At 48.7% G+C, this 23,268-nt stretch overlaps 1 protein-coding gene across 1 annotated transcript; it reads right to left on the bottom strand.

The window, feature by feature from the left end:
- Positions 1-6,726: 6,726 nt before the first annotated feature.
- LOC110577414 (glycosylation-dependent cell adhesion molecule 1-like) lies at positions 6,727-8,835 on the bottom strand. The gene is made up of 4 exons (XM_021686741.1): positions 8,772-8,835; positions 7,836-7,907; positions 7,118-7,348; positions 6,727-6,857 (listed from the first exon to the last, which is right to left on the bottom strand). The coding sequence occupies exons 1-4, from the start codon at positions 8,833-8,835 to the stop codon at positions 6,727-6,729; spliced, it is 498 nt and encodes a 165-aa protein (XP_021542416.1).
- Between the last annotated feature and the right edge of the window lie 14,433 nt (positions 8,836-23,268).

The raw sequence follows: 23,268 nt of genomic DNA, 5'->3' as shown, positions 1-23,268 counted from the left end.
CCTTCCTCTGAGAGCAGTGGGGACAGGGGATAGACCTTACTACCTAACTGGATGGTTTGGGGCCTCTGGCAACCGATTCCCGTGGTACCAAGGCTGGGGGGTATGGGTGGTGGCTGATCCCAGGGGAGTAGGATATGTATGTTAGCAAAATAATGGCCCCAAAGATGTCCATGTCCTAGTCCCCAGGATCTGTAAATATATTAGCTTTCATGGCAAAGAGGAAATAAGGTTTGGGATGGAATTAAGGTTGCTAATCAGCTGGCTTTAAAATAGGGAGCTTATCCTGGATTCTCTGGGTGGGTCTAGTGTAATCACAAGGAATCTTAAATGCGGAGGAGGGATTCAGGAGAGAAAACCAGATGGATGGCAAAGTGAGAAGAGCTTGGCTGGATGTGGCTGGCTCTGAAAATGGGAGAATGGGACAGAGAGCCAAGGAATGTGGGCGGCCTCTAGAAGCTGGAAGGAGCACAGAAATGGGTTCTCCCCTGAGCCTCCAGAAAAGAATATGGCCCTCCGGACACCTTGATTTTGCCTCAGGAGACCCATCTTGGATTTCTGACCTCTAGAACTACAAGATGACAAATCTGTGTTGTTTTTAGCCAGTACATTTGTGGTAATTTGTATTTAGAAATTAAAATTTGAAAATTACGACAAGTTGAAAGGATCTCCTGTTCCAGGCAGCTGGTACCTCCTGCAGGGTGGGGTGCTACGGCAGCCGGGGAGACAGAACATTTATTGGACGTGTTTCACCAGGGAGTGCAGTTCACACGTCAACGGGAATGTTCCTGAATAGTGTCGCCTCTGTCTCTGCTGCCCTCCCATGATGCAAACACACATGTTTGGACAAGACTTCCCTTCGATCCTGTCCCCTGGGGCATGTCTGCTCTTTCCCTGTCTGTTTAGTGGCTCAGGCAGGGAGGAAATAGAGGGGGCCCCTTTTGGACTTTTGTCCCGATTGCATTCTTTAGTTTGGCTTGCCAGAGAGGTCAGGGTGCTGTGGGTTGTCTGGCCCTTGTCTGGCCATTAATAACACTGATACTCTGCTCTCCTTGTTGCCCCCTGTTCTTGGCGCCCCTTATCCATTGGCCTCATTCAGAGGGGCAAAAGGTTGACATGCTGATGGGTATCCCCGGAGTCTTGGCAGTAAAATCGAGGACTGGCCTGGGGGAACTCCAGCACAGTGGATTTTAACAGGCAAAGGCTTTGAGGGTAACTTTGACCTGCAGCTTTATAGGTGCAGCTGAAGCGGGAATGAAATTGCCCCAATTTCATGTGGGCACAGAGCACAAGACAGTTAAATTGTGGCTTCAGATTATTTGTGCTCATCTTTGGTGAGTGGTGCTCGGTTGGCTATCCCACATCCTGATTGTCTACTTTGTTTTAAACTACATTTAGGGCCATGGAAGGAAGCACGGAGGGATTTTATTTATGGCCTGCCCACAGGATCCTAGAATTATTTCCTACTACACAGTCTCAAGTTGGCTCTGGGTTGTACATTTGTTACATTGATCCTGACCTCTGACCTCAGAGGCCCACTGTGGGATTAAGCACATGGGTATGGTGGACTTCATTCAGATAAAAAGGACCAGAACCCCTTATGTGGAGAAAACACTAATGTGGATGAAAAAAATCAATGGAATTATTACAAACTGGAAGGATAGGAGAAAAATTAGCAAATCTTGTACCTGGAACACTGTGTCTCTAGACATCAGATTTAGAAAATCAAGGAGACATGGGATGCATATGAGATACAAGTTTTGGTCTGATAGAAAAATCAGCAGGAAAGGGAAAGAAAAGAGAAGGATGTTCTTTTGACTGAGCTGGAGAAAAAGACAAGATTTTCTTGGGAGAGAGGTTGAGTTCATAGAGGCCATACCTGAGGTATATTAAAAGAAAAAGGAAAAGTCTCCCCATCTAAATGCTTTTTAAGGACGGAACTAGAACAGAACAGAATATTTATTCATTTCTGGATCAGGGAGGACGACTGGGCGCGAGCGGGATTTAATAAGGATGCAAAGCGTAGTGAGGCCGCTAGAGGGAGCGCGGAGCCGGGAAACCAGCGTGGGCGGCGGCTGGCTGAGCGGGAGGGAGTTGAGTGGGGATCCCCGCGGCTATTGTTAGGTTAGTTTCAAAGGGACACAGTTATTCAGGGGTGAGGGCTGGGGGCGGTATTGTCCATGCCCTGAGGTGATATGCCCAGGAGTCTGTGGTCAGGACCCTCCTCCCCCACAAGAAGTGACTGAAAAGATGAAACACACACTAAGGCGAGTTCATGCAGGAAAGGAATAGATCTCGTCACATCCGAGTTAAATTAGGACGATTGGGAGCATTATTTAAAATTTTTAAATACCACAAGATGACAGAAATGTCTTAAACACCCCCCTTTGAGAGAAGAGGCAGTAGTCATGCTCCCCACCTCTAGTGGTAAACTGTCTAAATTAACCTCTCCATGGGACTCAGGAGGCTGCTGGGCTGAGGGCCCGCCTTCCAGAGTGTCTTTCTCTAGAACCTTGAATCCTCACTAAAGGTCCCTAACCCCCAGAAAAACCCCCACAAGGTTTTTGTGCACTAGGTTCTGGGCACATAATTGCCCCTGGGCCTGAGAATATGCTTGAGCTTCTAAGTTTTGTTGGTGTGGAGCTGGGACCATAGTATTATTCTGTGTCCTAGTTACTCTGATGGTGAGAAAGAGGGACCAGTGAACTACCTGGGGATGGATTAAGTCAATTTTGCAGCTGCTGGAGGAACTGCTTACGTGTCAGGGGGGACCACGCTAGTCCCCTGCCTCTGGGCGTAACAGCCTTGCCCCTGACTCTGGGGGAACACTCCCCAAGATCAGGCTCTCCACCCTCCTCATCCTCACCAGGCCTGAGGTCTCCCTGCAGTCCCTCCTACTGTCACCCCTTCGAGGTCTGGAGAGGCGGCTCCCCCAGGCCAGGGAGAGGGGGCAGGGGCAGGTTCCTCACCCCTGCCCACACTTTGGGAAGCTGAAGTTACAGGGAGAGTGTGTGTCCCGACCCTTCCCTTCAACCCTGACCTTATTCCACCAAAGCAAGACAGAGAACATCTCTCTCCAGCCCATCCCAAGAGGTCACAGAGTTTTTTTTCAGGTGGGGAGGCCCAGCCAGAGCCCTGGGAGCCGGTTGGGGGGAATGGAGAACTGACCTTGTGGCCAGTGGATATTCCTTAGGAACAGGGATGTCCAGGGAAATGGACAAAGCTAGGTTCCTTTGGAGTGAGACCTCCTAGCTAAGAATGAGTAGAATAGGACATTGGAAAGGGAAGAATTTTGGATTTTTCATTTTCTTGCATTTTAATGTAAAAGAAAGTGTATTTAAATTTTGCTCTTTGTTACTTTTGATATTAGGAGGGGGAGTAGGTTCAAACTTAGAGCAGTTTTTGGTTGCTGGAATTGAATTATTTGGTATTTTATGGTACCAGCTCATGCTTGTTTAGTCACCTGCAGATGAGCTGTCCTGAGCAGCAGGACTCAGGTGACTGGGGAGAGGAAACGAGTTTTAGGGCACAGAATGGTTGTGGAGTCCATTTCTGTCCTATCTGGACCCCACTGAGAGGCCTTGGGTGGCAAAAGTAATCTGGCCACCCCACCGATTCCAAGAGGATATACAAAGAATAGTGGTGAGAACTTGTTACTTTATTTCTTCATCTGAAAATGGGGATAACATTTTTTTGTTTTGTTTTTTGCAAGGATTGAGTAAATATGCATAAAGCTCTTAGAAACTTATTTCTCTATTTCCTGTTTGGAAATCTATTTCTTATTTCCTCCTGCCATACAGTAAGGGCTATAAGAATCAGTGGGCCATATGATGTGGCCACTTTGTAGGTCCCAAATGGCCAAATATCTGTGATTGGGAGACTGCTCTGATGCACAGCTGGTCTGACCCCATCCCCCACCCCCTGCCCCCCACCCCTCCAGATGTACATGTGGTTGGTTGCAGATCATAGGCCCACCTGTTAAGCCCGAAGGATTGAGAGAGGAGAAGGCTACTCCGTGTTGAGGGCTTTCCCTCTCAGATGTCCCTACCCCACAAGAGGAGCAAGTTGGAGGACATACTTCCCCGCCTATTTTCCCATTTGTTTCTTACTCTCCTTTGGTGGAAGAGTAGATGATCTTATGGGTGAGAACCCCAGAGTAGCTTCTCCAGCCCTGTCTCTTGTTCAGTTTGTGAATCGGGGGTGGGGTGAGGTGGGGTGGGGTGGGAGTGGGAGGATGGGGTCAGAGTAGAAGGCCCCTTTGACCTGGGGCCTCCTATCCAGTTTTAACAGAGAGCCCTGCATTTTGGGTTTATAGAACATCCGTCCAGCCATTCTAAGGTGGATACTTACTTTGATCCCCATTATGTAATGACCTTCATGTCATTTTTTGCATTGGTCTGAACTGAAGGTCAGAAGGATGAGTCTGGGGCTTTTATCTCCAAGACACTTTCATTTTCCTAATCTAATCTTCTCAAGGAACTTCTCCAATTCTTTCCTAAACTCCATAATCTCTCAACACCCTCCTCTGTCATTTTTGCAAGAATTTATGACATGTCTCAAGCTACAGCTTGTGAAAGACCCATCATAGAACTTCCCATCTAGGTTGGGAGATGTTTTTGGTGGAGCTGTGAGTGTGTCTTTGTATATTGGAGGGGAGGGTGGGTAAACTAGGGAAAAAGGGCAGGTGGAAACTTTCTATACCAGGAGAAAGCAAAGGAAGGAAGGAGATTATTTTATTTGCCTCCAGCTCCGAACACACTTCCAGATTTTCCTGGGTTGGGGCAGCACCAGGCCTGCATTGCAGTAGCTCAGTCACTCTGTTGGTCTTCTGAGTACATCTTTTTATATGTTCTGGGGGTAGGACAATAGATATTGGAGGTGGTTCCGGAATTGGGAAAACTCAGTCACCCACCTGTCTTTCTTTATTCACACTCAGAACACTTCACTTCGGACACTTCTGGTTACCAGCGTGTGTGAGTTTTCTCCCACCAGGCAATTCCGTGACACCGGCTAGGTGTCCTGATTCAACTTCCCTCTGACCCTGTCAGGTCCCACAGGGAAGGGCTCAGTCCCACAAGACTGTCCCCCTTCAGTTGCCACTTGCAAGTCTAGGTTGTCACCTGTGCTTTGGCTATAAATCAGAGCTTCCTGAGACCCTTCCTTTGGGTTTAATTAATTTGCCAGAGTGGCTCACGGAACTCAGGGAAACTCTTACATTTTGCAGTGTATTAAAGGATATGATAAAGGATACAGATGAACAGCCAGATGAAGAGCTACTTAGGGCAAAGTTAGGGAGGATCCTGAGGGCAGGTGCTTCTGTCCCAGTGCGTTGGGGGGGGAAGTCACCTTCTCGGTGTTTGGTTGTGTTCACCAACCTGGAAGCTCTTAGAACCTCATAGAATTAAAGTAAAAAAAAACCCCCAAACCTCACAGTATTGGGATTTTATGGAGCCTTTATTATGTAGGCATGATCAATTATTAACTGTTTCCAGCCCCTCTCCCCTCTCCAGTGAATTGAGGGGTGTGGCTGAAAATTCCAAGCTTCTAATCATGGCTTGGTCTTTCTGGTGACCAGCCCCCATCCAGGAGCCACCCAAGAGCCCACTGGAGTCACCTCATTAGAACAAAAGATGCTCCTTTTGCTCTCATCAGTTAGGAATCTACAAGGCATCTTAGGAGCCTTGTGTCAGGGATGCGTCAAAGACCAAATGTCAGAACAAGGGATGTTCCTAGTGTGCTTATCACTTAGGAAATTACAGGGTTTTGAAGCTTTGTGCCAGGAAGGGGGGAGCATTATAACCATTATATCTATATCCTATTATCTCCCAGTTTCCTTTCTGCTATCCTATCTCCTCTTGAATGGGCAGTCTTCCTTCCATTTGAAAGACAGAAAGAGATTCTTATTTTCCAATTCTCTTCTTTCTCCACTGAGTCCCATATGCCTTTACAGTGAACACTGGCCAGGGTTGGGGGGAGTTTGGCACACATGAGGTAGATGAGTATGGTGTGTGTAGGCCCTTGGTGGATGTTTGGTGAGTGGGTCAATGGGAGCCACCCACCCTGAGGTGAAGCAGCAGTCTTGGTAGATGGGGATGTAGAGGAAGAAAGGCGGAGAGAAGACAAGAGGGCACGGGATGGGACCCTGGGAACGAAGAGTGCCCCATCAGGAAATGTGCCAGGAAAGGAATGGGGGGCTCGGAGAACCAGTCGAGTAGAGCACATTGGAAGGTCAGTGAGGAGAAAGTTTCTAGAAGGGCTAACTGTGTCCAGTTCTGCAGAGAGAGCCAGGAGAGCAGGGACCAGAAATAGCCGCCGGGCTTGTTGCTGTCGGTGATTTGGGGCTGGCGGGTGTGAAAAGGCAGATGGCAGGGGGCCGAGGAGTGCAGGGGGGTGAGGGAGCATGGAGGCAGTGGGCATGAGGAGGGCGAGGGACAGCTTGAGGGGAGTCAAGACCTCGCAGAGGATATTTGGGGATGTGGAGACTGGAACGGGTTTGTAAGCTGAGGAGAGGTTTAAAATTAGAGCAACGGGGTAACTCAGGAAGCATCTTAGTAGAGCTGGGGCCTCCAGCCTTGCTTCCTGGCCCAACAAAGCCACCAGAGAGCCAAGCTGGGGATGCAACGCTTTAATGAGGAATGTGAGGGGCTGAGAACTGGCGGTCGGGGCGAGCAGAATGTGGGTGCTGTGGACACCGGCTTTGGCCCAGCCTGGGATTGGGCCTCCTTGTCACTAGGGCCTCGTGACTTCATAGGCATGAGGGAGTAGGCTTTTCAGATAGCTCATGGTCTCTTTCATGATTTTGTCCAGATTCTTCCCGATTTTATGGCCGAGCTCGGCCAGTGTTCCCTCTGGGGTGGTTGCTGGGAAATATTGGGAAAGAAATGTCAAGGTGAGGCCAGTGCCCCCCATGCCTCCCCCACGCTGCAGCCGCGGCCTTCCACGGTGCTGTTGCAGGCGGTCAGTGGGTCCTTTGAGGCTCATTTACCTTTAATTCTTGTACCCCTGCAGCTTCCTTATTCTTTCTAACCCCAACATTTCCCCCCAAGGGGGTGTCGGGCCCTTGCCTTTTTCTGTTAATCGCCCTCCCTCCCAGCTTCTTCCCCTCGGCCCTGGCTCCTACCAGTCCTCGGAGTGAATTCCGTAGTTTCTTCTGACTGAGGGGTAGTGTTTCTGAAACTGGCCTCCTGGGGGATGGGGTGAAGCAGCTCGAGCTTTTGACTCTTTGGTCTCCTGGTAGATTTGATCACAGCTTCCTCTTCAAAACCCAGCTCTTCGCTGGAGATGGGAGTTTCCTCAGAAGAGTTTTCAATGGAGACATGGTCCTTTTCAGGAATCAGCTGAGTAGCTAGGACTGAGGGCATAGAGGGAATGAGGGGTAGGGAAAGAGCTCACGGTAAGAAACAGCCAGCTGGCGCTCTGCCATATCCCTTAACATGCAGAGCGGGTCACCGCTGAGTCATTACCCAGTTGGTGTAGACCTGAATTGAGGTCCCATGCCAGCATCCAAATCTATGAGCACCTGAAAGGCACATCCTTGATTTTGAATACCATGGAATAGGAATTCTACTTCTAGCAAGTTCACCAGCCTCCTCATTTCAGGGTGAGCTGACACTCCCCACCTGCTAGCATTTGGGTTTGAGATGTAGTTCCTATGCCCATCTTCAATGACTACCCAGCATGAAGTGCTGTTCAGATTGTTCCTGGCCCCCAGGTGTTGGCCAACTAGCACAGCGGAAAGGATTAAGGTCCAGCACCAGGAGGGATGGCCTTTGCTCTGCTTCTTCCTCAGTTGGAGAATTCATCATTTGCTGGACAGTCTTTTACTACCACCAACTTACTCTGAAGGTGGCCAACATGAGACTTACAGGCATGTGTGGGCGGAGGCTCCAAGTGGATTTCATCTTCTTGCTCTGAAAAATAAGAGGTTAAAGTCTCCAGGGGTCTTAAGACATTTAACATGGGAGATGCTTCTATGTACCCCCTCCAACCCTAGCATGTCCACCTTCCTTATCCTGCTCTAGGTCTTAGCACTTCTAACACACTATGCAGTTTATTTAATATGCTAATTCCCTGTTTCTTTCTCCTGGAAGGAAATCTCAATGATGACCGAGGTCTCTGTATCTTGTTCGTGTAGTCCAAGTGCCTAGAGCTGTGTGTCTGCGACAGGGTAGGTGCTCAATAAATAGCAGCTAAATGAATGCGTGCGTATGTCTTGCCCTCATTGTTAGAGAGGGAGGCAGGGAGGCCCAAAGAAGGCAGGCGTCCAGCATCCTCAGAGGTGGGAATCTAGTCTGAATCTCTGTTGACCCATAGTCCACCTTGATTTGGGTCCAGGGGGGCTCCTTGGGCCCCAACCCCAGGCTTTCTAGGGTACAGGATTCCTGGGGTCATGCGTCCTAGTCCCCTGCCTTCCTACCTCAGTCCTCCCAGGTGCGCGCTTTTTTTAAAAGATTTTATTTATTTATTTGAGAGAGAGAGAAGAGAGAGAGCATGCAGGGGGGAGGGGCAGAGGAAGAGGAAGAAGCAGATTCTCCACTGAGAAGGGAGCCCAAATCGGGGCTCGATCCCAGGACCCTAAGATCATGACCTGAGCTGAAGGCAGACGCCCCACCGACTGGGCCACCCAGGCGTGCACTTTTGGTTATGCATCTCCAAACGTCTCCACACAGCACATTACAGGATTAAGGAGAGCTCATCCTAGTGCTGAGGACTCTCCAGCTGACAGCTCGATGACCTCTGAGGACAACAAAGAGCGTGACAGAAGCCAGACTCACCATTAAGGATGGCGAGAGAGGTGGAAGCTAAGCTGACCAGCAGCAGGATGGCGAAGCATTTCATGGTGGAGCTGTAGCAGGATCTCTCTGCCCTGGGGAGGCTGCTTAGCATTGCTGAGGGAGCAGCCTGGCAGGGCCTTTATTTATCTTGGGGGTAGGGAAGGGCTCTGGGGAACCTGGTTCAGGATTGGATCTGGGGGCATTCCAGGTTTCCCCTCCCAAGTTCCCTATTCTATACATTTGTTTTTGGGAACTGGGTCTTCTGGGAAACCAGTTAAGAGGAAAGTGAGGCCCCTAGCATTCCCCTGGCTTGGGCCATGCCAAAGGTATGCCAGCCCCAGGCTCCATCTCGGGAAGTCCTTGCAATAACTAAGTGGGTGTGAGTTTCTCTCCTTCATGGTACTCATTATTGGTATAATTTTATTTTTATTTGTGTGATCACTTAATTAATACCTACCTACCCCAGGAGAATGGAACTTCCATGGTGGTGGGATTAGGTTTTTGCTTGCCATTATTTTCCCAGCACCTAGAAAGGAGCTGGGGCATAGAAGGCGCCCAGAATACGGTAGTAGGGCGAATGAACGAAGGAAAGGTTAGGCCGTCTGCTAGGCTACAGATGAAACTTCCCGTCAGCTCGGGAATGAAAGAGTGAGGCAGTTACAGGAATGCTGACTACATGCCAGGCACTGTCCTGAGTTTGTTCATGTGGGATATTTTATTTAATTCATCATGGTTGTGAGGTATGTGTTATTTATCAAGCAGAGGAAGTGATGTTCACAAAGGTGAGGTGACTCGCACAGGATCACAAATCTGGGTGGATTTGAACCCAGGTTAGTCGAACTCTAAACTCTGTGCCTGCCACAAGCGGGATCTGGTGGCTCCAGGAGTGGGTGAGATGGAGCAGTGAGTTAGTTGCCCAAAGGGGCACATGAGAGGCAGTGGGGGATGCACCTAGGACTTGGGGCTGGTCCTGGACCTAGGGCTGAGTTAGTTGATCTCCTGTGCCCCTATCAGGTTGGAATTTTTTTCTTTTAAGTTTTTATTTAAGTTCCAGTTAGTTACCATACAGTGTAATATAAGTGTCAGGTGTGATTCAACACCTCCATACATCAGCTGGTGCTCATCACAAGTGCCCTCCTTAATCCCCATCGCCTATTTCCCCCAACCCCCCACTCCCCTCCCCTCTGGTAACCAGCAGGGTGTTCTGTATAGTACAGAGTTTGTTTCTTAGGGAATGTGTGGGTGGCTCATTTGGTTAAGCATCTTGATTTCGGCTCAGGTCCTGATCTCAGCCCCCCACCCCGTCAGGCTCTGCGCTCAGCAGGGAGTTGGCTTCTCTGCTTCTCCCTCTCCCACGGCCCCTCCCCCTGCTCACACGCAAGCTCGCTCTCTCAAATAAAATACATCTTTTAAAAAAAGAGTCTGTTTCTTGGTTTGCCTCTCTCTCTCTTTTTTCCCCCTTTGCTTGTTTTGTTTCTTAAATTCCACACATGAGTAAAATCATATGGTATTTGTCTTTCTCTGACTTATTTCGCGTAGCATAATACCCTCTAGCTCCATCCATGTTGTTGCAAATGGCAAGATTTCATTCTTTTTGGTGGCTGATATTCCATTGTAGATATACATCACATCTTCTTTATCCATTCATCAGTGGAGGGACGCTTGGGCTGTTTCCATAACTTGGCTATTGTTGATAATGTTGCTGTAAACATCGGGGTGCATGTGTCCCTTTGAATTAGTATTTTTGTATTCTTTGGGTAAATATCAGGTTGGAATTTTTGATGATCTCTCCGGGACATGTTTTGGGATTCTCTCCAGGAAGGAGGGGGCTGCTGCACCCCGAGACTGAACCTCCTGTCCTCAACAGGGAGCACAGCTTGCTGGGCACGGGGCCCCAGTGAGGGTAAGACCCCACCCGTAGCCCACAGTGAGACAGCACTCTGTCACCAAGGGGAGGCCTTCTCCCTCCGGCAGCCGCCGCAGGGAAGAGCCTAGGGGCTGGCGGTCATCCTCCAATCGCTCTCACCCCTCTCTCTCCTTAGGCAAGCCTGTGAAGTGAAGGAAGTTTCTCTTGGGCCGCCTCCCACCCCCCCTCCCTCCCCAGTTCCCCCTCTCAGCGGCAGCCTCCCCTCCCACCGCCCAGGGCACTTAGGAACAGGGCGGGGACAGATGGGGCCATTCACAGCGAGTCCTTGAGGACGTGGTTTAGCCCTGCAGGCGTATTTCCCAATACCCCCAGTAACCCACAAGTTTGGGCCTCTGTCGTTTGCATACTAGGTTACTTCAGTAGTTTCTCACTGGACTCTGGCCTCCAGTTTGTCTCCACTGCTGTCCACCCTCCATGCTAATGCTGGGGGGATCTTCTGACATGCAGGCCATGGCTCGCCTCAAAAAAGTCTTTAAGGACTTTTTGGATTTTAGAATCACCCCTAGGATAAAGCCCAACCCCCTCGGCCATGTGTTCCAGGCTTACCTTTCTGGCCTCATCTCTCACCCTGTGAATGGACTCCCTGAAGTACTCTGTGTGTTCACGCCGTTCCTGGCTTGGGAAGCCTCTTTCCTCTCTGTCTGCTGCCTTCCCACGATCCACATCTGCTGTCATCTCCTCCCTGGAGTGAACCCAACCGGCTCACCCTTGAGCCTCCCTCAGTTGGTCACCTCACCTCTGTGGCCCCGCAATACACTGTTCCTATCTCCATCTTTTCATTTTTCCATTGTGCTGCTATTTATCAAGGGCCTGCCAGGTTGCAAGTTTTGAAGATAAGACGGTGAGCCCAATCTACCTGGCGTTGGCCTCCGGGGACATTGTCTAGCATTTATCATACGCTATTGTAATTCTCTGTTCAGATCTATTGCTCCTACTGGTTAATTACCATCTTGAGGACAAGATTTATAGGTTATTTATCTCTGTATTCCAATTTATTTAGCGCAGATCTTCACACTAGCTAAGTGCTCCAGTCTAGTAAATTGAATGAGTCCATTTATGTGTTCAAAGCTGGCCCCTCGGGGATATATTTACTTTTAGTGGGGAGGGAGGGACCTCTGAGAGGCCTTCTTCAGCAATTAAATATTTCAGAAGAATGTACGGAGTGTCTACCACATACCAGGCATGAACTAGGTCATGGAGCTTCAACACTGGGCAAAACAGACCTCATCCCTGCTCTCCCAGGTAGGGTTGCCAGACAAAAATGCAAGCCACTCGGTTACATGTGATTTTCAGATAAGCAGTGAATAATTTTTTTTAGCGTAAGTATGTCTCAAATATTAAATAGTACATACTTATACTAAAAATTTGCTTGTTGTTTATCTGAAATTCACATTTAACTGGTGTTCTGTATTTTATTTGCTAGATATGGCAATCTTACCCCGGGGCTCCAGACCAGCCTCCAGACTCCACCATCTGTCCCTCCAAGAGCCCAGCCTCATCCTGTGTTCTCAGTTAAGGATTCTGGCGTAGGGGAAAGATGGATGACAGAGGTGTCCAAGGGCCATGCATGTAGCTCCCTTCTGAGAAGAGAGGTCACAACGGTTCTCTGCACACAAGTTCCAGACCTTGGGCAGACGGTTCTGTTACTCTGGCCACTCCTGTTTGGTGAGGAAGTCAGGGTCTTATCTGGAGGTAATCACCAACAGGCTGGGTGTAAGGAAGCCCAGTGGCTTCTGTGGAGGCCTGGTCCTCTGGTCCTCCCTATTGGATGGTTCCAAATAAGTCAATGAGCTGCCTCTCAGTGAATTTGGAATGTGAGACGGAGAGAAGGAAAACTCACCAAGATGTAAAAACAATAGATGCAGAGGAGGAGAGGAGGACAGAGATGCCAAAGAGACAGAGAGAGGTCAGCACTCATGCTTGGGGGGCCTGAAGTTATGGCAAGATGGCTGCTGCTGGAGCACCCCATGAGGCCTGCCGAGATGCTTTCCTGATCTTCCTTTCTTCCCCCTCACGTCACTGGCTGTAACCCGAGTGAGTCTTATTAACCTGAAAAAGCCTATTTCATTAAAAAAACCATTAACTTTTAGTTAGGACACCTGCATTCAAATTCCAGTCTGTCATCACCTGACTGTGGGCCTTCAGCAGCTGCTCCGCTCTCTGGGCCTCATTCTCCTCAACAAAGAGAAGAAAGGTCCACAGGGATGTCTGAGGATCACCAGGATGATCATTAAAAGAGGGGGTACAGCATCAGGCTGGTTAGTCTTGAACCTCAGCGTACCCCAGAATCAGCTGGGAAACTCCCTCCCCCTCCACTTAGCAGGTCTGGGATGCAGCCCAGGAATCTGCGTTTTGAAACCAGTGTCCAGGGCATTTCTGATGCAGAGGTGTTGAGGAACACACTCCCTTTGGCTGACAGAATGGCTTCTAGGCCAAAGCTCAAATTTTTCTTTCTGAGAAGGATTTTGGGAGGCAGGGAGTCTTGTTTTGAGTGTGTGTGTGTGTGTGTGTGTGTGTGATTACTATGGTGGTTGCTGGCTGGAATGTTGTAGGTTGGAGAGAAGGAGGAGGAGACTCACATTCTGTGAGATCTGACCTTGAGCCAGGCACACAATGAATTTAATTCTCCCACTGATCTGCAGGGTGGTATGGATGGCAGACTGGGATCCTGAGGCTCAGGGAGGTTAACCAGATTTAGCAAGGTGATAGAGATGTCACCTGGCATGACTGGGATTTGAATCCGGATCTGTTTGGCTCTGATTTCCGTGCTCTTCCCACCGTGGCTCACCATCCCCACGAAGCATCACAGGACAGCAACCATCAGCCCTTGCTTTCCCAGTGGGGCTCCGTTTTACATATTCTGTGCTGTTTCTCCCACATCCATTGACTATCCTGGGAAATCAATGTTTCTGCCCGTAAACACCTCCCAGCCTGCATCTCATCCCCAGGGGCAGCAGCGGTCTGTTACTAGAACAGAGAGGAGAATAGGGCCATTGCCAGGGTTGCTCAGAGGGTAACAGAGCCAGAGGGAGGGGTCCACAATGGAGGCGGAGAAGGAGGGGATTCAGGGGGGAATCAGCAAGGGGCAGCTAAGGGCAGAAAGATCTTACTTCCAGGGCACCCTGGAGCGTACAGGGAGGGAGAGCAGCGTCTGTCCTGCTTCTCAGTCAGGCTCCAGCCGTTCTTCCTGAGTGAGGCCGTTGTTCCCTTCTTCAGGGTCCAGTTTCTCTGCAGGAAGGTCTGAGCCAGACTTGGCTCTGCCTGGGCAGCCTGTGGGAAACCTTTCCATCTGGGAGATGGGGCCTCGAGAATGTTGCCCACGAGCCCCAGCTGCGCAGCGCCCCCCAGAAGGCCTGGCGCGCTGGGCTGGGGGTCTGTGAGAGCGGCAGTTACCAGGATGCCTCCTGAGCAGCATCCCCCCCCCCCCACGGGGCTCTGGGCATGCTCCTTCCCTCTCCTCTTCAGGCCCCTACCCACCTCCCTCCAACCACACACACGATATCCACTCCACTGTTGATGCCCTATCGCTGTCTGATTCATAGGCCCCATTTAAATGTTGCCAGATATTCCAGCAATGTCCCGTATGACACCAGGATCCAGTCCAAGATTACGTATGGAATGTCATTGTCACAGCTCCTTAGTCTTTCCTTGACTTTTGTGGCTTTTCCTCTTCAGCACCGTAGAGGCCCCTTTGTGTAGAATGTCCCCCAGTTTGGGTTCATCTGATGCTTCCTCATGATTAGATCGATGTTCTGCCTTTTTGGCAAGAATATCAGGAAGTCATACTGTATTTTTCATAGTATATTCTATCAGGTGGTTCATAATTTTGATTTGTTCCATTTTTGTGGTGTTAACTTTGCTTGATCATCACTGATTAACGTGATGTCTGCCAGTAATCCACAGTAATCCACTGTGGATTACTCTCCCCCCACTTTTTTTTTTTTAAAGATTTTATTTATTTATTTGAGAGAGAGAGAATGAGAGACAGAGAGCATGAGAGGGAGGAGGGTCAGAGGGAGAAGCAGACTCCCTGCTGAGCAGGGAGCCCGATGCGGGACTCGATCCAGGGACTCCAGGATCATGATCTGAGCCAAAGGCAGTCGCTTAACCGACTGAGCCACCCAGGTGCCCTCTCCCCCCGCTTGTTAAAAAGATTTTATGTATTTATTTGAGAGAGAGGGAGAGAGAGAGAAAGAGCATGAGCAGTAGGGAGAGGCAGAGGGAGAAGGAGAGGGAGAAGCAGACTCCTCGTTGAGCAGGGAGCCCCAAGTGGGGCTTGTTCCCAGAACCCCGGGATCAGGATCAGAGCAGAAGGCAGATGCTTAACCAAGTGAGCCACCCACTCTTTTCCCTCTTTGTAATTAATATATATTTTGTTGGAAGGTACTTTGAGGCTATGTAAATATCCTGTTCCTCATCAAACTTCTACCAATTAGTTTTAGCCCTCATTCATGCTTCCTGGCTGAATTATTGATTCCTGTGGCTGCCAAATAGTGATTTTTCTAGTTCAATCATTCCCTCTACGTTCATTAGCTGTCGTTCTGCTGTTAGGAAAAATTTTTCTCACTTCTCCATTTATTCATTAATTTATTTCTATCAATATGGACTCATGACTTCCTCTTTAGTCAATGAATTATAATTGTGTTACTATCATTATTAATTATTATTATAATCTTTTATAATCTTTTTCTTCTCCATGGAACATGGTTAGCCTGAGACAAATGGGCAGTGGTGGGGGTAAGTGGGCCTTCTGGTCAGCTCCCGTATTCTTTTGTCATGTCTCCGTCATTCTTTGAGCACTTTTTGTTCCTTCTGGCACAACAAAGCATTCCAGACTCATCATGTTCTTTGCTCTAGCCCCGCCTGGTATCAGCCATTTCTCCAAGGACCTCTGCTCTCTTACTGGTATTTAGATACAAGGATATGGGCTCTAGGTGTGCTCATGGTTCTTGAGATGTCGCTGCTTCCAGGCCCTTCCATGGTCACAGCTGGGAATATACGTAGGTATGTATGTACATACATACACGTGTATGTGTGTATGTATGTGCATTTGTACAAATAAGTAACACATGCAACATTTACATCTGGATGTATTTCTACATCTATTTATATATACTGAAAACTGTGAGTTCTTTTTTATTAAAAGATTTATTTGAGAGAGAGGGAGAGAGTGCACACGTGCACACATGAGTGAGGTAGAGGGAGAGAATCCCAAGCTGACTCCCCACTCAGCACAGAACCCGCTGCGGGGCTCCATCTCATGACCCAGGAGATCATAACCTGGGCCAAAACTAAGAGTCCAATGCTCGGCCGACTGAGCCACCCAGGAGCCCCTGAAAACCATGAGTTCTTATTGTTACGTCCCATTTCAGTCTGGCACCAGACAGTTCAGGCCTACTCACCCTGCAATGGGTAGAGCCCCCTCCCCATGCTGCTTGGGCTCTGATACCCCACGCCAGGCCGCTATTTTCCCTCTTGCCCCTGCTGCCCCTGGGCGTCAGACACCCTCCTCATCTCTCTACACTTCCAACACCGTGCTCCGGCTTCCCAGAAATCCCCCTGCCCTGCCCTGCCCTGCCCTGCCAGGGTGGATACCTACCCTGCTGGGCTCTGCCTACTGGTGCTCCTACTGAATTATTCAGGGAGGAAGTCAGCAATGGGGGCAGGCTGAGAGGAAGACAAAATGAAGCAGTTACTTTGTTATTGATTTATCTTTTAATTCATTGTTTACAGTTTAGTTTTGCTTTGTGGTCCAATCTGAGAATCTTTTGCTTTTAATGCATGAATTTGTGCTTTTTTAATTTATTCATATGATAGGTGTGTTTGGTCCTAGTTTTATCTTCTTCATGCTGTCCTTCCATCTTACAATATTTTATCATTCATATTTTGCTATGTGATCTGTGTTTCTTTTTTCTCTTTTATGTGTAGTACTTCTGATAACATAAACGATTCAGAGTTTGGTTATGGTCCCATTGATTATCTTTATAACCATAACTTCAAATGATGTACTCAATTCTGTATTATGTAAAGTTGATTCCCCCTACTAGCAATAACTAAAATAGTGTATTTCTACTTTCTCCCTTTCTCTTGACCATCTGATTTTCATGGATTATGGACTTATTACTTCCTCTAGTAATTTCCTTTATACTTTTGTTACTTGCTTTAGCAGGTTAAAAATAGTTTTTGATACTCTAACTACAAAAGTTGCTCACATCAGCTTATTTATATTAACTCCTGTTTGCTTTTCTACCCCCTCATCCCCACGCTGATCTTTGGTTACATACTCATAGTTCTTAACACTTACCTTCTGCCCTGTAATCATAATTCCTGCAACAACTTTAGCTTTTTTTCTTGCACTGAAATGGATTTAGCACTCACAGCTAATCCTTCTACCTCATTTTCTCTGTTTATCTCTTGGCTGGCTAGAGTTTATGTCTAATAGTGTTTTTGAAAACGGTTCATAGGAATGAAATTCCCTGAATTTGGCATGCTGGAAATGTTTGTCTGTTGCCTTTAGCCTGGTAAAATAGTTTGATTTAGTACAAAGTATTTGGGTCTCACTTTTCTTCTCCCAGAGGACTTTAGAGATTTCTTCACTGTCTTTTGGTGGTGTAGTCTGGAGGCAACCTGAATAGTTTTTTCCCCTCAGTAAATGTGTTGATAGTTTTGCCTGAATGCCCAATGACCCTTTCTTTATCTTCGAAGATAAGGAATTTTATTAGGCCAGTTCTCAGCATTGGTCTTTTTTAATTTAACTTAATTTTATTTATTTATTTGAGAGAAGAGAGAGAGAGAGTGAACGAGCAGGAGCAGGGGGTGAGGGCAGAGGGAGAGGGAGAAGCAGGCTCTCAGCTGAGCAGGGAACCCAATTTAGGGCTCAGTCCCAGGACCCCGAGATTATGACCTGAGCTGAAGGCAGCCACTTAACCGACTGAGCCACCCAGGCGCCCCAGCGTTGATCTTTTTGAATCACTTTTTCCTTTCAACCTATAGATTAAAGTTTTCTACTTTTAATTTTAATTTTTAGCTGTGGTAAAATACCCACAACATAGAATTTACCATAGAAACCACTTTCGCTCTACAGTTCACTGATTTGAAGTATTTTCACTGGTAGTTGTGCAACCAATGTCCAGAACTTGTTCATCTTGCAAAACTGAAACTTTATACCCACTAAACAGCTCCTGGTTTCCCCCTCCCCCCAGCCAGATTCCAGTTTTCTTCTCTCTTTTTTTTTTTCTTTTTTAAATTTTTTATTTATTTGCGAGAGAGAGAATGAGAGACAGAGAGCATGAGAGGGAGGAGGGTCAGAGGGAGAAGCAGACTCCCCGCCGAGCAGGGAGCCCGATGCGGGACTCGATCCCGGGACTCCAGGATCATGACCTGAGCCGAAGGCAGTCGCTTAACCAACTGAGCCACCCAGGCGCCCTAGTTTTCTTCTCTTTTTAAGGATCGCTGTCTTCAATTATGTTTTCCTTTTGTGGAGCAGAAAGTATACATATGGCAGATCTGGTTACAAACAAGGTGTTCTTGATTTTGCTCTTCTGAGTATATCACATCCCTTAGAGAAGTACGTTGTCAGCTCTGCCCATGAGCTGCCACTATGGGACACACTGTGTCAGCATCCTCCCTCGATCTGATTCTAGTCAAGTGCCAGCTATCATTGCAGTGGCTCATTATTTTACTGATCTGATCTAATTAACCACTGCCATTCCCTTTGGCCCAGTGTAGAAAGTGTGAATGGAAGGCAGGAGGGATGAATTTTTATTAAGGGCACCAGAAAATGGCTTTAATAGAATGACTCAGGCTTTGACTATTTTGGGGATGACAAATCCTGGTTCTTTGGAGGTTGATTTAATTTTTGGAAACGCTAAAATGTCACTAGGCACTGTATGTGAAGGATTAGGCCAGAACCGGAGTGGCATTTGCAGTAGAAGGAGGCCCAGCACGTGGGGCGGTGGCTCAGTGTGAATAAAAGGGCTTGTTAGAGGCTGTATCCTCAGGGCAGGCTGTGACTGGCCGAGGGCCCGGGTCAGGACACCCAGGGCCTCTTGGCTTTCTAGGTAGGGCTTTGCTCTCCATCTCCTCCAGGACCCACCCCACAGAACACAGACACACAGCGAGTTGGATGCTTCAGTTTAATCATGCTGGGCTGCAAGCATGTTTAAGACTTTGAGTCCAGGGACCCCATTCTTTTCAGCTTCTCAGACTGCAACTACATTGAGTTTTTCAGGCAAGTTTTTCAGATTTTTGTCCCATTCAGCTCCATCTAGAAGGAAGCAGAGGTGAGAATGAGGTTCATGGGCTCCAGGCACCAGCCCCACCCTGTCCATCCCCCTCAACTCTGTCTTCTGCTTTCCAACCTCACCCAGCCCCTGGAGGGCCTTGCACAGAAGTTGGAGGGATGGAGGGAGGTTAGATTCATAGATTCACCAAAGGCTGAGGGACATGCCCCTTCCCCACCTGGGCATGCTCTGCAGTGAGAAGGCTGGGGCTTAGACCGCCGGGGCAATCTAGTATCAGGCAACCATGTGGTTTGAGTGTGGATGAGAAATTGGAGACATTTTAAGGCACAAATGGAGACATTTGAAGGAGAAAAGGTTCAAGGGGAGGGGAGGGGCTGTGGTGGTTGCAGGTGTCCTGTGTGGGGTGGAGTCAGGTGTTCCTGCCCACCTCCTGCCCCTGGATGATGGATGGTGAGTATTCCTGTTGCCACAAGGCTTTGCCTTGGGATGCACTCACCCTCATAAAGACGTCCTCTAAACTGAAGTCTTTCATGCGTTGCTCTTTTTGCTCTTTCTAAGCCATGTCCTGTGACCAAGAGACTTTTGTTTGTCAGGGATTCTAATTTTGGAGCAGAACAATCACAGTAGCAGAAAAGTCACATCACTTTCAAGAAAACTCCCACCTCCCCCTCCCACCCCTCACCAGACATTGTCCCGATACAAATTCCTCAAGTGAAGAAGTTTTGCTGAGGGGCCCAGCTTCTTTCTTATAGGAAGGCCCTCTTATAGGAGGGTCAGGAAAGAAACCACGCAGGCAGCAAAATCCTCCGTGGCAGAAGCTCCGTGTGTGGGTGCGGTGTCCCCGTTTGTGCCTTCGTGCTCAGGTGAATGAATATGTGTTTCTCCCCGGGCTCGTCTCTGTGGGTGGAAGCGTCATGGAGGCCTGCCACCAGAGACTTCTCTGGGTTGTTATCTGGCATAGAGACAGAGACTTACTCAGTGGGTTTAGTGGGTTTAGCTCTTCTGGACTTGGGTTGGCACCATGTGGCTCCTGGGCTGGCTCTTGGGGTGAAGCAGGTTTTGCAGCAGATGTAGTCCCTTCCGGTTCAGCTACAAACGCACCAATTGGTTGATTTTAGCAAAGTCAAAGTGTTTTTTATTTTTGGAACGAGTGGCAGGGCCCTGGGTTACCTAATATGTGCTGGGTGCCAGGACCCAGAAGTGATAAGATTTCTACACACAAGTGCCTGTTATGGACTGAATGTTCTCCCCCTCCAAATTCATATATTGAAATCCTAACCCCTCGATATGATGGTCCTAGGGTGTGGGGCCTGGGAGGTGATGAGGTCATGAAGGTGGAGTGCTCATGAATGGGGTTAGTGCCCTTATAAAAGAGACTCCACGGCTCTTTCTGCCATGTGAGGATATAATGAAAAGTTAGCAGTCTGTCACCAGGAGGAGGGTCCTTACTAGAACTCAAGCATGCTGGCACCTTGATCTTGGACCTCCAGCCTCCAGAACTGTGAGAAATAAATTTCTGTTGTTTAAGCTATCCAGTCTATGGTGATTTGTTGTACAGCCCAGATGGACTAAGACAGTGCCTCTTGGAAGGTGGGCAGGGTTGGGCACTTCTAATGGGTAGGGTTGGGGAGGGATTTGGGCTAGGATATTTAGGGGGAATCAGAGAGCATGTCAGAGAGAAGCTGAGTCTTGAAGGGCAGGATTTTGGCAGGAGGGATATTCTAAAGGAGCTTCGTTGGGGTAGGAAGTCAGTCAGCCAGAACTCAGGGCGAGGAATGTATGGGACAGGTGTGGGGAATGCAAACCAGTTCAATTTAGCTGATGTGGGCAGTACATAAAGGAGAAGCATGGAAAACAGGGTTAGAAATGATGTCTGAGGCTGAATAGTGGGCACCTTGCTAAGGAGTCGGGAGTGTGTGGGTGAAGGTATTAATACCACATGGGAAATTTCCCTTATCATTTAACCTCATCTTTTTCTCCCTTTTATTCACAACTTTCCCATTCTTGCTATTGATTTTGCCTGCCTGGGTTGTTCCATTTCATCCTTAGGCTTGTCCCACCCCAATCCATTATCACCAAGAACAGGACACAATCCCGCCCCCTCCTTGCTCTCCCAATCTCTACCCCCATCCCCTACTGTCAGCCTCTCCCCTTGAAGGCAGGGACAGGAGGGAGGGAAGGGCTTACTGGCCACAGCCCCCGGGGTGGGATCAGAGGAGGCACTTTCTGCAGCGGAAGAAAGAGGCGACAGTGAGGACTGAACCTGACCCCTGTGAGCCCTCCTACCTCCCACTCCTTAGCCTCAGCTCTCAGGGGCATTTGTGGACACAGGGAGACCCATTTCCCTATTGGTTAAATGTGCCCTTCTGCCTCATTGGTAGATCCACCAGGGCCGTCTGTCTGGTGTTTAACCCCTCCTACAGCTGTTTGAAGCAGGTTCTCCTGGGAGAAGTGTAACATTCTCTGAGAACTGCCCTCCCCGACATCACCCCTGGCCTGTGAGAGTGTCCTGAGATCCCCTCTGGGGAACCAGCTGTGGTTGGAGGGGCTCAGGCTCTTCTGTGGCAGAAGGGGACAGTGCACGGGCCATGGGCCATGCCTGAATGATTTCTGGGATTGGATCCCAGCTCTCATTCTCTTATTCTTTCAACACGATGTTTAGCTCTCTGCTAAGTGAAAGGGATTCAGTGATGAGGAAGTGGAAAGACCCCGCCCTGACCCAGCGTCCATTCCAGTACATAATTCTCAAGTCATGGTGTGATGGTGCTGGAAGGGCAAGTCCAGCGTGGTGTGATAAGGGGTCTAATTTTTCCTCCATGTTCTTTTTTGAAGAATTGATATCTAAACTGAGATTTGACAGATGAGAAAGCGTTGGACAGGTGACATTCAGGGTTGGCTGGGGGAAGGGGACAGGGAGAGGAAAAGAGTTCCAGGCAGAGGGAAGAGCAACAAGGAAGGTCCCAGTGTTCGTGGAGCAGCAGGGCTGTCCTGGCCTGAATAGTGCCTTTTTGGCTCTTTTCAGGAAGAGGCATCCTGAGAGACAAGGCCACTGGCAGGCCATTCCACTTAGCAAGTGGAGTGTGGGCTAAATTTTAGCCTCCACTACTCTCTGCCTGGCACCCTTGTGCTGGGGACAACCTGCCCAGCTATATTCGGTGGCCCAGAAGCCCTGCAAGAAGGCCAATGTGGTTAGAGCATAGTGGGTAAAGGATGGTGTGTGAGGGGATGAGCCGGGAGACCAGGCACGGCCAGGGGATTCCTGCTCCCCGACCAATGGGGTAAAGAGGCTACGTGTGGAGAACTGGGGGCAGGAGTTACTTGCAGAGGCAGGAGGAACCAGGACAGCACTGGGAGAGAAAGAGAGGAATGAAGAGTGGAGATAAGCCTGGGACTGTCAGGGTTTGGGTGGGGTGCAGGGGGAGGGCCATACTCACTGGCATAGACCAAGGCTCCAGCCAGAGCTGCCAGGAAGAGGAGAGCCGAGAATCTCATGCTGTGGGATGAGAAGTGAGTATAACCACAGAATCCTCAGAGGGTCTGGGAATACCAGTGCTGATACTGCTGAGCCCTTTTAAGGATACCAAGGGCCAATGGGAATCAAGTTTGGAGGGGTGTGACTTCCGTGTCCTCCTCCTCTTCTTCCCGAAACTGTCACTTGCTAAGTCAACAAGGGCTAGCTGGGGCTGGCTGATGCCTGGCATCCTTGCTGGGAGGTCCTTTCCTGACTGACTTCCAGCCATCCCTTTCCTCCCTCTTTTCTTTTTATTTTATTTTATTTTATTTTTTATTTATTTTTTTAATTCTTATGTTAATCCCCATACATTACATCATTAGTTTTAGATGAAGTGTTCCATGATTCATTGTTTGTGCATAACACCCAGTGCTCCATGCAGAACGTGCCCTCCTCAGTACCCACCACCAGGCTAACCCATCCTCCCACCCCCCTCCCCTCTAGAACCCTGTTTGTTTTTCAGAGTCCATCGTCTCTCATGGTTCGTCTACCCCTCCGTTTTCCCCCGCTTCATTCTTCCCCTCCCGCTACCTTCTTCTTCTTCTTTTTTTTTTTTTCTTAACATATATTGCATTATTTGTTTCAGAGGTACAGATCTGAGATTCAACAGTCTTGCACAATTCACAGTGCTTACCAGAGCACATACCCTCCCCAGTGTCTATCACCCAGTCACCCCATCCCTCCCACCCCACTCCAGCAACCCTCAGTTTGTTTCCTGTGATTAAGAATTCCTCATATCAGTGAGATCATATGATACATGTCTTTCTCTGTTTGACTTATTTCACTCAACATAATACCCTCCAGTTCCATCCACGT

This window comes from Neomonachus schauinslandi, chromosome 5 (assembly GCF_002201575.2).
Source record: "Neomonachus schauinslandi chromosome 5, ASM220157v2, whole genome shotgun sequence".
NCBI classification, from domain to species: Eukaryota; Metazoa; Chordata; class Mammalia; order Carnivora; family Phocidae; genus Neomonachus; species Neomonachus schauinslandi.
The sequence above is the reverse complement of the archived record's forward strand: the minus strand, read 5'-3'. Positions and strand labels throughout refer to the sequence as shown.

What these genes read in the sequence shown, in the direction of transcription:
- LOC110577414 (XM_021686741.1), bottom strand. Translation starts at nt 8,835, where the DNA reads ATGAAATGCTTCGCCATCCTGCTGCTGGTCAGCTTAGCTTCCACCTCT. An exon ending in TCATGTTGGCCACCTTCAGA is followed by an intron (nt 7,349 to 7,835) that starts GTAAGTTGGTGG and finishes CTATGCCCTCAG; the next exon opens with TCCTAGCTACTCAGCTGATT. An exon ending in GGAATTCACTCCGAGGACTG is followed by an intron (nt 6,858 to 7,117) that starts GTAGGAGCCAGG and finishes AATATTTCCCAG; the next exon opens with CAACCACCCCAGAGGGAACA.